Below are 15,157 nucleotides of genomic sequence, written 5' to 3'. Positions count from 1 at the left end.
CATATCCTCAGATGCATCTGATCTAGTCCTGGTGAGTTATCAACTCTTAAGCACAGTCAGCCTAATGCCTGCTCTATTTTTTAATCCCACTAAAAATAAACCCGAGTGCTTGTTTTAGATTTTTTCCTGTAAGAAGGCATTACTAACCTTTGTCACTGTGTGCAGATGACACAATTTGGAAGGACTGAAACAGTGAGGAGGATAGCAATAGACTATAAGGAGACATGGACAGGCCAGTGGAACGGTGTGGCAGATGAAATTTAATGCAGAGAAGTGTGAAGTGATACAATTTGTTAGGAAGAACTAGGAGAGACAATATAAAGGATATAATTCTAAAGGGGGTGCTGGAGCAGAATGACCTGAGGGTATATATACTCCCAGGTCCCTTTACCCCTCTACTCCATTTAGATTTGTATTTTCCAAGTAATATGTGACCTCCTTAATTTTCTAACCAAAGTGTAATACCTCATTTTTCTGCATTGTAATTCTAGCCCCATTTTGCAAGTTTATTAATTTCTTCTTGAAACCTGTTTGTGTCATCCTCAGTATTGATAATGCCCTCCCATCCCAACTTGGTGTTGTCCACCAATCTAGATATTGTGTTGATTCCAAAATTTAAATCGTTACCATAAATTGTGAACAGCAATCTCAGCATTGATTCTTATGGGAGCCATTTTCTACCTTCTGCCATTCTGAACAGCTGCCATTTATCCCTACTTTCTTGTAGCCAGCTACCTATCCATTCTGCAACTCCCTTTTCTCTGTTCCAATTTGGGCTAGATTCACTTGCGTCCGCTAGAAATTGGAGTGAAATGGTCCAAGTAAATTTATTTTGGACCCTTTTTAGTTAGCAATGCAACAAGCTTGTCATCACATCAGTTTGGAATCAAATTCACAATTTCAGGACAGTAAGTTAACCCAGGATCTATGGCAGGAAAATGCCTTTAGTGTGGCGAAAGTCTGGTGGACAATTTCATGGTGAAAAGTATCCATAAGAAATAGACTAAATCCTGCACAACTCTGCAGTTGCTGCAATCTCTCAGAGCCATGTGCTATATTGCACGTCATATTTGATGACAGTATACCTCGTCTGGGTAATAACACCTAAAATTACAATCGTGACAAATAGCAGCTTTTCTTAGCCACATAATCTCAGCTAGAAATCATTATACACATGCTGCTGCAAACATTCTAAAACTGTAGTTTATTGCTAGTCACCAGCGTAAGTGTATTCCACAGGATAAACCACTAATGTCTGTGGAGGGCCACAATGTCGCCACTCAAAACATGCATTTTAATTTGAAAAGCTCGTTATGGTGCAAGTGTGATGTCTCAAGTTTTTTTGGAAGTCTAGTTAAAATAGTTACCATTGGAATGATAAATACACTAGCTTCAAATGACTCAAGGGTCATTAAAAGGCATTGTGCATATATACAGTTGGTTACATTATTTCCAAAAATGCAAAACCTTTTTTTAGATAATGTGCTACTTCTGTACAACTAATGACACTCTTTTCCAGCTCTTTCATAAATCTTTCATAAATCTCTAAACAGAGGGGAATCTGGAATGCAAGCCTTTAGTTATAATTTTACTTCCACGCTTGCCCCTTTTCAGAAGTAGAAACACTGCACAAACTTCCATTTTAGTATGGAGCTTTCCTTCCCTCTTCTGGTCATATATAGAACTGCAACCAAATCCCACAATATAAAAACAAAAAACTACTGCGGATGCTGGAAATCCAAAACAAAAACAGAATTACCTGGAAAAACTCAGCAGGTCTGGCAGCATCGGCGGAGAAGAAAAGAGTTGACGTTTCGAGTCCTCATGACCCTTCAGCAGAACAATATATAGTTCTGACCATCGGAGCGAAGGAATTTATTTCAATTAGGTATCAAAAGCGTAAATGCTTTGTGGAGAGGGGATGAATTTCAGGAATGGAATAAAACCATTTTCGATCAGTGGAATGTGTCATGGAATCTCAAAAGCATTGATTCGTTGTATAGTTTCACAAGTAACTTGCGCAAGTGGCTATTATGTGTTATCCTCGACAATGAACATGGCAGGCTATGTGTCATGGATGGAAACACGGCAGAAATCAATCCTGCCCTCATTCGACATCCACACTGACTCATGCAGCCCCAGCAAGGGTCACTGAAGAGCTAGCAGGAACAGAAATGTTAATCAGTAAATGTTAATAAGGTCCCAGCAACTCTGAAGCCAGCTCTATCACTGGTTCAGCTAAAATCGAGTAACTCAGCACAGATCACAATTGGGACAATTCTTCGTCCGGACGATAGAATTACTTGCCAGATAAACTCAGGCAGTGAACTGTGCCTGTACTTTGCAATTAACATACTAAAATTTTAGGCAAGATCGCATTTCAAAACATAACAACAATAAAAGCAATAGTGAATGTTTTGGGAGTACCAAATTGTTAGTTTGGTTAACAGAATCAGTCACCACTATCCATCTTGCACTGTATAAGGCTTCTTCTTATATCAACCAGTTACACAGTTATAAGTCACTGCCTTCAGAAATGCAGATTTGATTCTCACTGAAAAAAGCACTCCAATCTGTCCGTAACATGTGTAATAAATTCAGAGAACTTTTAACCTAACTACACGCTTCTTTAACCCTTATGTCACTGACCACAAAGTCCAGGCCATTATTCTGTGCAAAACACCCAGTAATTTATGTATATAGTTCTATCTATAGCCTCTCTCTCAAATGCATTATTATACAATGCATTAGTTATCCACAAGTATTTACTTGTGGGCCTGATAATAAAGCAGAGTCTTTACAACAAAAAGCACAAACACAGTATGAAAATTCAACATATGTGTTCAATACACTTTCAAATACAGTAAAGTCAGAAAATGGTGGAAATACAGAAGATTAATCAGAAGCTCAAGAAAGAAGTTAATGCTTCAGGGAAAGACCATTTTTCAAAACTATTCTGAGGAAAGGTCTTTTTCCAAAATAAATGACCTGTATTTTCTAATGTTGACTGACCTGCTTATTTCCAGCATTTTGTTTTTTCTCTGGCTTCCTGTATTTGTAATGCAATAAAGAGGTAACTTTAACCTAAATCATATAGCAGAGAACAGAATCTGTAAAACTACATCAAGATAAGTTTAGTTACTTTTTCAGACTGTTTATGCACTACATATAAAGAACAGCTACTGAGCCACACCAAATAAAATTGCTTCATTGCTGTTACAGACTGCACTAACTCATTTAAGTATTAGCTTGGTTTTGTTGCTAGTAAAGGCATCAGAATCAGAAAAGTTGTGTGTTTATACCCCATTCAAGGTTAAGTAAATAATTTATATAGAAGCTCCAGTATGAGGAAGTGCTGCATTGTCAGAAGTGCTGTCTTTTGGATGAAATGTTAAACTTAGATTCCAACTATCCATTCAAGGGCATGTAAAATATCCTCACGCCCGATTCAATGAAGAACAGTGAGTTTTTCCCTGTGTCCTCAACTGACCTTAGCAAGAGATTATCTGGTCACTTAGTTAATTTGTTGTGTATACATTGGCTGCTGTGTCTGCCTACAAAACAACAGCGATAACACTTTATAACTAATTCAATGGCTGTGAAGCACTTTGGCTTGTGCAAAGGATGTGACAGTTTAGAATATAATTGATAAAAAAGGCAAAATCTTGCCTACTTATAAAGCTCTCTGATACCCACTGATGTTAGGCACTTTTAGCTCCAGTAGCTGTAATTTTTTTTAAAAATCCTTTTAATCAGATAATGGTTGGCTGATTTTATAAAATATATAATTTGATAATAACCTCAGAGTCGGACTCAGAATCCTGTGCATGCATTTCAGCTGCAGCTGTATGGGAATCTACAGCCAGACTTGGAGCCTCACCAGCAGCAGACATGGCGCTTTCAGACATTCCTGAAAACAAAAAAAAGCATTGGCCAAGTGCATGGTGTACTTTCAAATAACATCAACAAAGGAACATATCGAAGAACCTACATTTAAAACTGCAAAGGATTAAATGTAAGTTGAAAGGAAAATATCTTAACTAATGTTTGCAGCAAGAACTTGTCTAGACAACTAATGGCACCACCCACAAATTGTATATAGATTCATGTATATTTTTATGTTATTATTGAAAGTCCGGTTGACTTAGTTTGAGATTTATGATTCTTTAAGCTCAATTTATTGCCAGGTATCAACCACCACCCTGCCCTGCCACCCTACCCTCCCCACCTCACAACCCACTGTTCACAGCCAACCATTAGTTGGGAGTCATGATTGCACCAGCAGTGGCCAATCCTGTGCCTGTTTTCGAACATAAGCAGTTCCAGTGTAAGCAACACATTATTTCTAGATTAACAATTACTTCACCACCCCTCCATAGGAAATGCAAATGCATGTGTTTTCACAAAGTGACATACTCACAGCACAGTTATGAAGAATACATTAATACAAAAGCAAAATAATGTGGATCGGGCAATCTAAAATTAAAACAAAAAATGCTGGAAATATGCAATAGGTCTGACAGCATCTGTGGAGAGAGAAACAGTTACGTTTCAGGTTAATGAACTTTCATCAGTACCAGACCTACTGAGTACTTCCAGCATTTTCTGTCTTCGTGTTATATGAAGAATACATTGTTTACGCTATTTGATGTTAGATTTGCACCACACAATTGACAGGCAATGACCATCTCCACCAAGAGAGAATCTAATCAACTCCCCTGGACATTCAATGGCATCACCATCACTGAATCCCCCATCATCAACATCTTGGAGCTACCACTGATCAGAAACTTAACTGAACCAGCTATATGTGGGCTGGGAATTTTGTGGTAACTCACCTCCTGACTCCCCAAAGCCTGTCCACCATCTACGAGGCACAAATCAGGAGTGTGATGGAATACTCTCCACTTGCCTGGATGAGTGCAACTCCAACAACATTCAAGAAGCTTGACACCATCCAGGACAAGGCAGCCGGCTTGATCAGTATGCAATCCATCACCTTCAATACTCAATTCCTCCACCACCAACGCACTGTGGCTGCAGTGTGTACCATCTACAAGATGCGCCGAAGCAATTCACCAAAGTTCCTTCAACAGCACCTTCCAAACCTGCTACCTCTACCACTTAGAAGGACAAGGGCAGCAGACACCACCACCTGCAAGTTCCCTTCGAGTCACATCATCCTGACTTAGAACTATAATCACCATTTCTTCAATGTCGCTGGGTTAAAATCCTAGAACTTCCTCCCTAACTGCACTGTAGGTGTACCTACACCAGGTGGACCATGGCGGTTCAGGGTGGCAGCTCAGTATCAGCTTCTCAAAGGGATGAGCAACAAATGCTGGCCTTGCCAGCAATGCTCACATCCCACAAAAATAAAAATACTGTAATTTTATGAATATAATACATTTTTAGGAAAAAATGTATCTGGAATTTCAGCTGCATATCATGCATGGTAAGAAATCAAAATGTTTCTTCCAACATTTGTAAACTTAATTTTTGAAAGCAATAATCAATTAGCTACTGGTAAGCTTTAAGAGTTTTTACTTTTATTTTGATGTATTTACATGTATACAAACCTTGAAATGTTGTTTGCTGGCCCCAAATAATTCCCACAACTCCCCTACTGCATCGCAATCTCTCCCATAATCGTCACCATAAAAGGTATCACCGTAGATATCGTCTTCATCCACTTCAGCATTGTCGCTGAGCACTGCTTCCCAAACTATTTTCCAATGTGACCCCATTTTAACATTTGAAAATTTGCAGCCCCAGCTGCCAGCAAAAACAAAATTAAGCATAGTAAAATTCAGTTTATAATTAAAATTCATATATCATATATGAAAATTTGAGTTTTTAAAAGTACTTTGTAAAAATGTTATTTTATGTACCCATGTAGGTTTCAACTAAGCTGTCCATGTTCCCAGTTGAAAGAAGACTCAATGAAGCTCCTCTTTCCTCCTCCCACCCCTGCACACATGCCCCTCCCCCACTCACTCAGCCACCATCCTTCCCAAACCCCTTCCCCCCCATCACTCACTCACTTAGTAGTCCCTCATCCCAAAATCCTCAGCAGCCCTCTTCCAAACCCCCTCTCCCATTCACTCACTCAGTAGCCCCTCTTATCAACACCCCTCACACGCTCGCTCACTCACTCACCCAGCCCCTCTTCCCTTCCCCTTTTGATCTAGTTGCCAGTGCCTGTGAAGCAGAGTCACTAGCTGGGGTAAGAAGGTGGTACAACAGGCAGTCAGGAGCAGTTTGAAGCTGCTGCTCACTTTTCCAACTCAGCCACGTGCCCTCCTGGTTTTTCCTTCAGTGACTGAGTTACACTTGCCAGCTTCTGCTGGAGCCACTTGGAACTCGCTACTAAAAGTATTTTCTGAAGTTAAAGAGCGCTTTGGGCTCACAATGCCCCGCGCTGTTTTATGTCATCAATTCAGTAGGTCCAGAGCTGTCCTGCCAGAGCCTCAAGACTGAGCAATCTCCTTTTCACAGTCATCACTTGGAAGTCAACTTGCTCAGGGTATCATGTTTCTTTGCCTGGGTCTTTGAAAATCTGTGTGGCTTACTGTTGCCTTAACGAGAGTGTAACTGGGAGTTAGAATGATTAGGGGATTTAAATATGATCATAGTAGTAATTTGTAGATCTATATATATATTTAAAGTCATTTCTTCTATTGATAAATGTTTAATCTAGTTTTGTAAAAGCCTATAAGACTTGGTGGTCTTATTACTACTGAATTCAGAGCACGCATCTCAAAATTTATGCAAATCGCAAAACAAGTTGTGGCAGTTGTTTCAAGTTTCCCTTTGGAGTTTGAACAATTCAGCATTCACCATTGGCTGTGCCATAGCAACATCCCAGGCTTCTTTGATTCATTGGGCAATGAGTCAAAGGTCTGGCTTCTTCTGGTTGCCCAACGGTATAAACACACACTCCAAAGTCGAGCCACGCATTCCAACTTTTGTTGCATCTGCTGCTTAAATGGTCAGTTTACTCTGCCATATTAATAACTAATATGAAGAATTCCTCTTTATGCATATCACATGCCATGTTCGATCAATCTTAAACACGTGAGTGCTGGCCACTCAGCAAACTAAGTTGGGAATAGACCTTCTGGGTAATGGCTCTAATTTTACATACCAGGTACTCATATTTCAATCTAGCATAATTCTACATTATTGCTGCACTGTATTTAATTGTGGGGATGAGCAAAATAAAAAACTTTAATGCATTTCTTTTTGCCATACACACAGTTGGATTGGCCACTTTGACAATGGGCATTCCGCCAGGAATACTACTTTAAAAAGAGAGAAATAAAAATATAGAGTGTGAGAAAGACAGAACGGGGGACAATTTAGACTTAAAAAATAAGCAAAGTAAACTGCAATGTTTTACCTTTTTTGCTGTCTCTTTATATAGATGCAAAATTGTTCTATGTTAATTTGGCATCAAACCTTTTAGCTTTGTCAGTTTGTCACTACTTTATCAACAAAGAGTAACTTTGACTGCAGCATTGCAAAAGTCTTGGTGCACATTATACACCAACTTCTCATCCATGAAGGTCCAGGTGCAGATTACATTGGGAGTGTATTACACAGAAACGTTATAGCGCAAAAGGCGGCCCTCAGCCCATCGTTTCTGCAACGGCTCTTCAAATGAGCAATTCACTTAGTGCCATTATCCTGCCTTCTCCCCATAACCCTGCACATTCTTCCTTTTTAGATAACAGTCTAATTCCCTTTTAAATGCTTTGATTGAATCTGCTCTCAGGCAGTGCACTAGGGCCATCTGTCACTTGCTCATCCTGCTTTCTACCCTTAATGTCACCATTAGCACATCATTTAGCTAATATCACCACTATCAACACCCCTTTGTCCTTCTGTCTATGACATCTTTGGCAATCTCTCCTTTGCCTCCACCTATCACTGGCCCTCTATCCAGCTCTACCTGTCCCACCCCCCTTAAACAGCTTATATTTCACCTCATTTCCATTTCTCTTCAGTTCTGAAGAGTCATACGGACTCAAAACTTTAACTGTCTTCCTCTCCACAGATGCTGTCAGACCTGCTGAGTTTTTCCAACTATTTTTGTTTTTGTTTCAGAATATTATGGTAGTTAATAGAGGTATTAAAAAATATTTTATGAACCAGAGAGATTAAATGGCAGTCTAAATATAGTTCAGCAGCTCCAACAGTGACTATGAATTTGCATTTACCTTCAAGCTTCCTCCTATTGGTGGAGTTTATCTATCTCAGGAGGATATCTGGCTTGAGCAAGGATATATTTCTGCTCAACCAAAAATGAATGACATCAACAGGATCTGTGGAGTTATCAGCTGGCTCACTCTCCTAAAGATTACCCTGGATGTAAGGAATTCAACCGCAGATATAGCAATTACCAAAAATTAAAGGTGTGTATATATTTAGTTCAGGCACTGCACGGGGTTCATGTGTAAGTTGTGAACAAAGTAGTTGCAAATATCAATGTGAGCAGGTGCATTAAAACGATTTCAGAATCATATCATACTGGAAAAAAATAGGTGATAATCCTTTTCAATGAGATCTCTAATGGTTTAACATAAACACAACCATGTTTAACTATGCAACTAACCTGATAATTGCCACAATCATCACCATGGAAGAAAGTGGGATGCATACTTTTAAAATGGAGAAAGCATGGCAATTAATTTCATTATGTTTAGATATAATTAAGGTCATTACAATCTAATGTAATTGATGTTTCATTTTGCCATGCAATAAGTGTAGAGGTTACTAGAATTTGAAACAGTTTAATGTTGGATAGTCCCTACTGCAACAACTCCAACTGGCACGAAATTGAGATATTTAAAAAAATCAAGTGAGGGCTACAACGCTTGTCACCCAGAAGTGTGAGCAACATATCCAGTTTTTGCTTGGAGTGCAGCCCAGACCATACCATTCAGAGGCCTCCCCTTCTCGGTCAGAAGAATGGACAACTAAGTACCCTGAAGCAACCATCTACATGGAATGGCCAAGGCTGATTTTTCTTCTTTTTTCCCTCCTCTCTGTGGAGAGCTGCATTCCACTACACATTAACCCAAAATATGCAGGATGCAAAACATGAACCTGTGGGTTTATAATTTTGTAATACAGGTGTCTGGATTCCAACATGCTGGGCTATCCTAAGCAACATATAGGAAAACAAAACACCTGAAGAAAGAAATAAATAATGACACACAGTTTCAGCCAGTTAACAGGCTGGCACACAATCTTTCTGCAGCCAGTAAAAAAAACATTTTTTTTTCACATAACTAAATAATTTTGTTCCTAAAGACCCCGGAGTGCATTATCACCATTCAGCTCTAGTCTATCGCCCCCAAACACACACAGTTCATATCCACCTTAGTGAATGCATTACAATATTGATATTCTCTATCTTCACTGCATTCCTCCCACAGGAGGCTTATATTAAAGGGCATCAAGCACCTTTCTCTACATAAGGATCAGGAAATGGACATTTTATTTCTATTACATTAGTTAACTGACAACATTTTGTGGGACACTGTTCGGACACAGCTCCTGCTGTGCAACTTTTGAATTTGAAATATACTCATTTCAGACTATACTTAGACAGCACCTTCCAAACCCACAACCATTGCCATCTAGAAGAACAAGAGCAGCAGACAGGTGGGAATACTGCCATCTAGAAGCTCCTCTCCAAGCCATTCACCAACCTGACTAGGAAATATATCGTCGTTCCTTCACTGTCGCTGGGTCAAAATCCTGGAGCTCCCTCCCTAACAGCACTGTGGATGTACCTACACCACATGGACTGCAGTGGTTCAAGGCAGCGGCTCACCACCACCTTCTCAAGGGCAATTAGGGATGGGCAATAAATGCTGGATTAGCCAGCGACGCCCACATGCCATGAACGAGTAAAGGAACTGGAACTGATGAAATATTTTTTCACACCACTTTCATGGGTTTTCTAACAGTGTGAATGTTGGAAGAGTCATTTATTTCAGTACCTACATTTTTCCCCAGTTTACTTCATTTACTTTGTGCTCTCGTTTATAATATGCAGGATTGTATGGACTAATCAGAACCAAAGTTTTCAAATGCACAAAATTTAAATATTTGAGTGTTTCATTCATTAAAATGTAATTTGACACAATAGGACTCACTTTGATGAGCACACAAATCTAATCCATAAATGATTAAAAATAAAATAAATCCAAAAGGCTTTGCTACTTAAAGGGAACAAATTAAATTCCAGCATGACTAAAATAGAAAAAGAGAACATCCAAAACCAAAAACATCACAATATTTTTCTGATATTAGGATTTCACCTCTGGCAAGAATTTCTCTCTCTCATTCCGTATTCTGTCCTCTAGCACTCATTCTATCCCCCCCCACCCCATCTGTTATCCTCTCCCTGATCATTGCCTCTGATCTCTGTCCTTGTGATCTTGCCTTTTGATATTGAGCACTCTTTCATCTTTTTTAAATTCAATCCATATCTGCAATCTCGTATCCATTTGTCTCTCCTCAATCGCCAATCTCATTCACATCGATAATGCTCTTTTCCTCTCGGCTCTTTCTCTGTCTAATCTCTCTCCCCACAATCTCTGTAATCAATCCCTAACCTATTTTTCATCTATACTCCCCATCTATATCCTCGCTCATGTCTCCAATATCTCTCCCATGATTTCCTCTGTTCTCAAGTCTCCCCATTTCTCTCCACTCTCTTCCCCATCCCCTAGTCTCCCAGTCATTGACTCAAAGAAACGGAAGAGGTCAAGGCTGGGATGAAACAATGCCAGTGTAATAAAATTTTAAATTATGAATGGGTCTGAGAGAACAGGGCTGGGTCAAGATAGAATGGCAGGCAGCAATAAAACATGCAGGAGGTGGGGAAACACAGGGATTGCAGCATCATATATGGTCACGAGATGACCTAGTGCAGTGGAGGGCTGAGCAAAGGGCCTGGACAGAAGCTGGGTGCCATGGGAGGGCTGGAGAGCTATAGGAAGACCATCTTCTTCTTTGGCAATCCTACGGGATTGAGGATAGCGCTTCCAATCTGCCTCAGTGTGTTCTAAGATGGCTAATGAGTCTGATGAGTGATCCGCAGATGCTACCACATGTGGGGCAAGGGGTGTTTGAAGGATCAAGTAGATGAGTTGTTTAGGAGGCTGCGCGTTCCTTATGCTGCCTGGACTTGGTCTCCGCATGCTCATGTTGCAGTCTCTCGACGTGCCCAATGCCTTCCTGAACGTTCCTTCTCCATTTTGGGTGGTCACAGGCCAGGGATTCCCATGAATTGGTAGGGATGATGGATATTTTCAGGGGTACTTTCTTTTAGAGCATCCCTAAGGTGTTTCCTCTGCCCTCCTGGGAGTTTGTTGCTGGAATGAATTTTGAGGTAGAGTACTTGCTTTGGGACCTTGGTGTCAGGCATGAGGACAATGTAACCCCCCACCCCCAGCAGAACTGGTTTTGGGTGATTCAGGCCTTGATGTTGGAAATGTTGGCTTGGGAGAATGCTGACATTAGCCCACCAAACAAACGTGAAGGATTTTGCGGAGACAGCGTTAGTGGCATTGCTCCAATGCCTTAAGGTGCCTGCTATAAAATGTCCAAATCTCCAAAGTATGTAGGAGCGTAGGGATCACTGCCACCTGGTAAACCATGACTTTAGCCCGGGTTTGAGGTCCTGGCCCTCGAATAATCTTTTCCTCAGTTAGTCAAAGGTTGAGCTGGCACAAATATGATGAAATCCACCGGTGTATGCAATGAACACTTTCGCTGAGAGGAGGGTCCCGAGATATGGATAAGGGTCATGTTTTCCAGGGCCTTGCCATGGATTTTAATTGACAGGGGATGATGCTGTGCTGTGGAAGCAGATTTTTGTTTTCTGGTGTTTAAAGTAAGGCCCATCCTCTCAAATGCTTCAGTAAAGGATGACTTGGAGCTCAGTGTCCATGACTGCACATACACACACGTCATCTGCGTATTGGAGATTGATAACCGAGGCTTGCAGTGACCTTGGTTTTGGAATGGAAGCGATCAAGGTGGAATAATTTTTCATCTGTCTTGTAGGTCATTTTCATAAGTGGGGTGCTTGCTGGAAGTGAGGTACGGAATTGCAACAAGGAAAATTAAGACGAGGATTGGTGTGATGATACAGCCTTGTTTGATCCCACTCTCCACTGAAACAGGGTTTGAGATGGTCCCATTAGTGAGGATAATGGTTTGCATGTCATGAAGCTGGTGATAAATTTCTGAAGGCAGCCGAATTTGAGGAGGACTCTCCAATCTCACAATTGAGAGTGTCAGGGGCTTTTGCAAGGTCAAAAAGGGTCATGTACAGCAGCTGGTGCTGCTCCATGCATTATTCCTGGACTTCCCCACACAGTGAAGGTCATATGTGAAGTGTCTCTCAGAAGGCGATCTCTACACTGTGACTCGGGGAGGAACTCTTTGGCCACTGGGAGGTGGATCCTCACAACAATCTTTTCTGTGGTAGACAGCAGGGATGCTATCCTGTAATTACCACAGATCAGACTTATCTCCTTTCTCCAAGGAGGTCACAATTACAACATCTCTGAGATCCCCTGGCATACGCTCTTTTCTCAGGTAAAGGATATGAGGTTGTGCAATCATGCTAGGTGGAGAGGATTGGGGGGGGGGGGGGGGAGGTAGAATTCTCTGCTCCAGAGGCCTTGGTATTTTTCAGCTCATTAATGGTTTTTCAACTTCATTCTGGGTTGGGAGAGTGTTGAGACTGAGCCGAATAGTGTACTGAGGATGGAAGGCTACGTAGTTAAAAAGAAAAAGAAAATATAAAACATACTTGCACAAAAATGAGAAGGTAAAAAGACAAAATGGTGGGCAAATTCTGGGCACCACACTTTGGAAGGACATGAAGACATTAGCGAGGGTGCAGAAAGATTTATGAGAATGATTCCAAGGATAAGGGACTTCAGTTACTTGGATAGATTGGAGAAGCTGTAGTTGTACCTTAAAGAGGTCATCTGAAAAGAGAAAATTTGCAAGGCAATGGAGAAAAGGTGGGGGAGTGGGATGAGCTGAATTGCTCTTGCAGGGAGCCAACATAGATAGAAAGAGGCCATTTGGCCCATCATTTTTTAAAAATTCGTTCATGGGATGTGGACATCGCTGGCCAGGCCAGCATTTACCGCCCACCCTTACTGCACCACCACCTTCTCAAGCACCCGGTAGCGAACCAGCAATTACAGCATGAGCTGCAGATAGGCTCCCTCATTAATAAAAGAGCCAACATACTATTCATAGTCTTTCCACTTTATAAATGTAGGCATAAAAAGTGTTATGCAAACTCCATGATAATAGGAAGTAAGGCTTGTCAAAAGCAAGTGTGGGCCACATACTTAAAATATCATGGAACATCATTAATTTTTGAGTAACTTTTTCATATACCAATATAATGCTGGAATTTATAATAGATATATACAAAAACAAGACGTTGCCCCCTCTGGTTAGCAACCATGTTACTCAACTGTCATTGTTATTTTTCTTTCATATCTCAATTTCAACTCCTGTTACTGAAGACGCTCCTTTCTTCTGCTCACCAGATCTTAACTATATCTTGGATCAGTTCCTCAAGCTTCACTCACATCTCCCCAGTTCTAGATCTGCACCAGCTGCTTTACTTATAAGGTAATAAAGGGAGAAAGAAGGGTGCAAAATAAGAATCAAGTTGCACAGGAAACAAAAGAACTAAATAAAAGGATCAAGGGAACATTAATTTAATTATTTTATATAAAAAGACAAGAAAGCAATCTAAATCTAAAAAACTTGGGAGTAAATCCAAATACAGATAACTTCCCTAAAAGAGGGAAAATATTACAAACAGCCACAAGATGGTGCTGTTTACCACTTTTAATCTTGAAAACCTTGACAATACAATCCTCATTTAAAAGTATATATTGCTGTGCCATCTTAAACAGGATATTGTGAAGCTTCATTAATCCTGCCAAGTCTTGAACCAACTTCAAAAAAGGCTGGATAGAATTGTTAGTTCTTATTTTGTTTGGCAATTTTGCCAGAGATTAGTTAGCTAAGAAGTTCAAACTACTTAAACCTTCACCTGATGGTTTTGAATGTATTTTTTTGTAGTTAAGAAACTGGGACTTAATTCTAAATGTGAGTCCACCAACCAGCTTTGAAACCTAACTGGACACAGGTCACCTTAAAGGCAGCAGTTTTGATAATTTGCATTGTCACTCTATAATAAGTTAAAGTGCATAAAGAAAATAATTCTTAATTTATTTCAAAATAAGCCATACATTCCATTAATAAAGTATATATAGTCAAAGATAAAGCACATTGATGTAGATAGTTTGGCAGTTCAGCATATTCAATTAATGTTCAGAGAGTGGCAGATAAGAATTTCCAACACTACATGTTTATTTCTAAATGAAAGTTGTTGTTTGATGACAGGAGCCACTTGTTAAGTTTAGTAAAGCATTCTTATTATTTCTGACCTCAATAGTCATTCATCCTAGTTGCTGTTGGTGAAATCTTCCTGTGTGCAAACTGGCTGCTGTGTTTAGACCGGGAATAGAGGGAATTGATCATTCAGCCCTTTGAGCCTGCTCTGTCATTCAATAAGATCATGGTTGATCTGCTAATTCAACTCCATCTTCCCACAGTATCCCCATAAGCCCGATTCCCTTGGTACCCAAAAATCTTTTGGCTTCAGTCTTCAATATATTTAATGACTGAACATCTGCAGTTCTGGGAGGCACAAAATTCCAAAGACCCTGGCAATCAGTCTTGTGAACCTCTGTTGCACTCCCTCAAAGGCAAGTAGATCCTTCCTCAGGAGGCTAAAATTGTACACAATACTCCAGGTGCGGTCTCATGAAGATCCTATATAATTGTAGTAAGACTTCTTTGTTCTTATATTACAAAGAAATTTAAGTGTAAACTAAAAACTATTTACATTCCTAACTGTTTGTTGCACCTGGGATTCACCCAAGGACTCCCACTGCATGTAAACATTTTCCAACCTTTCCTGCATAACAATTTGTTGCCCACATCTCCAACATTTTGGGCTTACTTTTCTGCTTATGTTATTGTTAAGCTTCAATGTTAAAGTTAGTTTCCTCCTTGAAAACGAGCAGGT

General features: G+C 40.1%; 1 protein-coding gene across 11 annotated transcripts in view; it reads right to left on the bottom strand.

Moving 5' to 3' along the window:
- Positions 1–15,157, bottom strand: part of arfip1 (ADP-ribosylation factor interacting protein 1 (arfaptin 1)) — a 228,441-nt gene that overhangs the window by 152,128 nt on the left and 61,156 nt on the right. For 9 of the 11 annotated variants that reach the window (XM_078541507.1, XM_078541432.1, XM_078541462.1 and 6 more), the window contains exon 2: positions 3,801–3,910. The exons of the other annotated variants lie outside the window; for them this stretch is intronic. In XM_078541507.1, the coding sequence (XP_078397633.1) occupies positions 3,801–3,908 (108 nt within the window). In that variant the 5' untranslated portion in view covers positions 3,909–3,910. The remainder of the gene's footprint in view (positions 1–3,800; positions 3,911–15,157) is intronic. 11 annotated transcript variants of the gene reach the window in all.

Source organism: Cetorhinus maximus, chromosome 1 (genome assembly GCF_964194155.1).
Source record: "Cetorhinus maximus chromosome 1, sCetMax3.hap1.1, whole genome shotgun sequence".
In the NCBI taxonomy this organism is placed as follows: Eukaryota; Metazoa; Chordata; class Chondrichthyes; order Lamniformes; family Cetorhinidae; genus Cetorhinus; species Cetorhinus maximus.
This window is presented reverse-complemented; position numbering and strand designations above follow the sequence as displayed.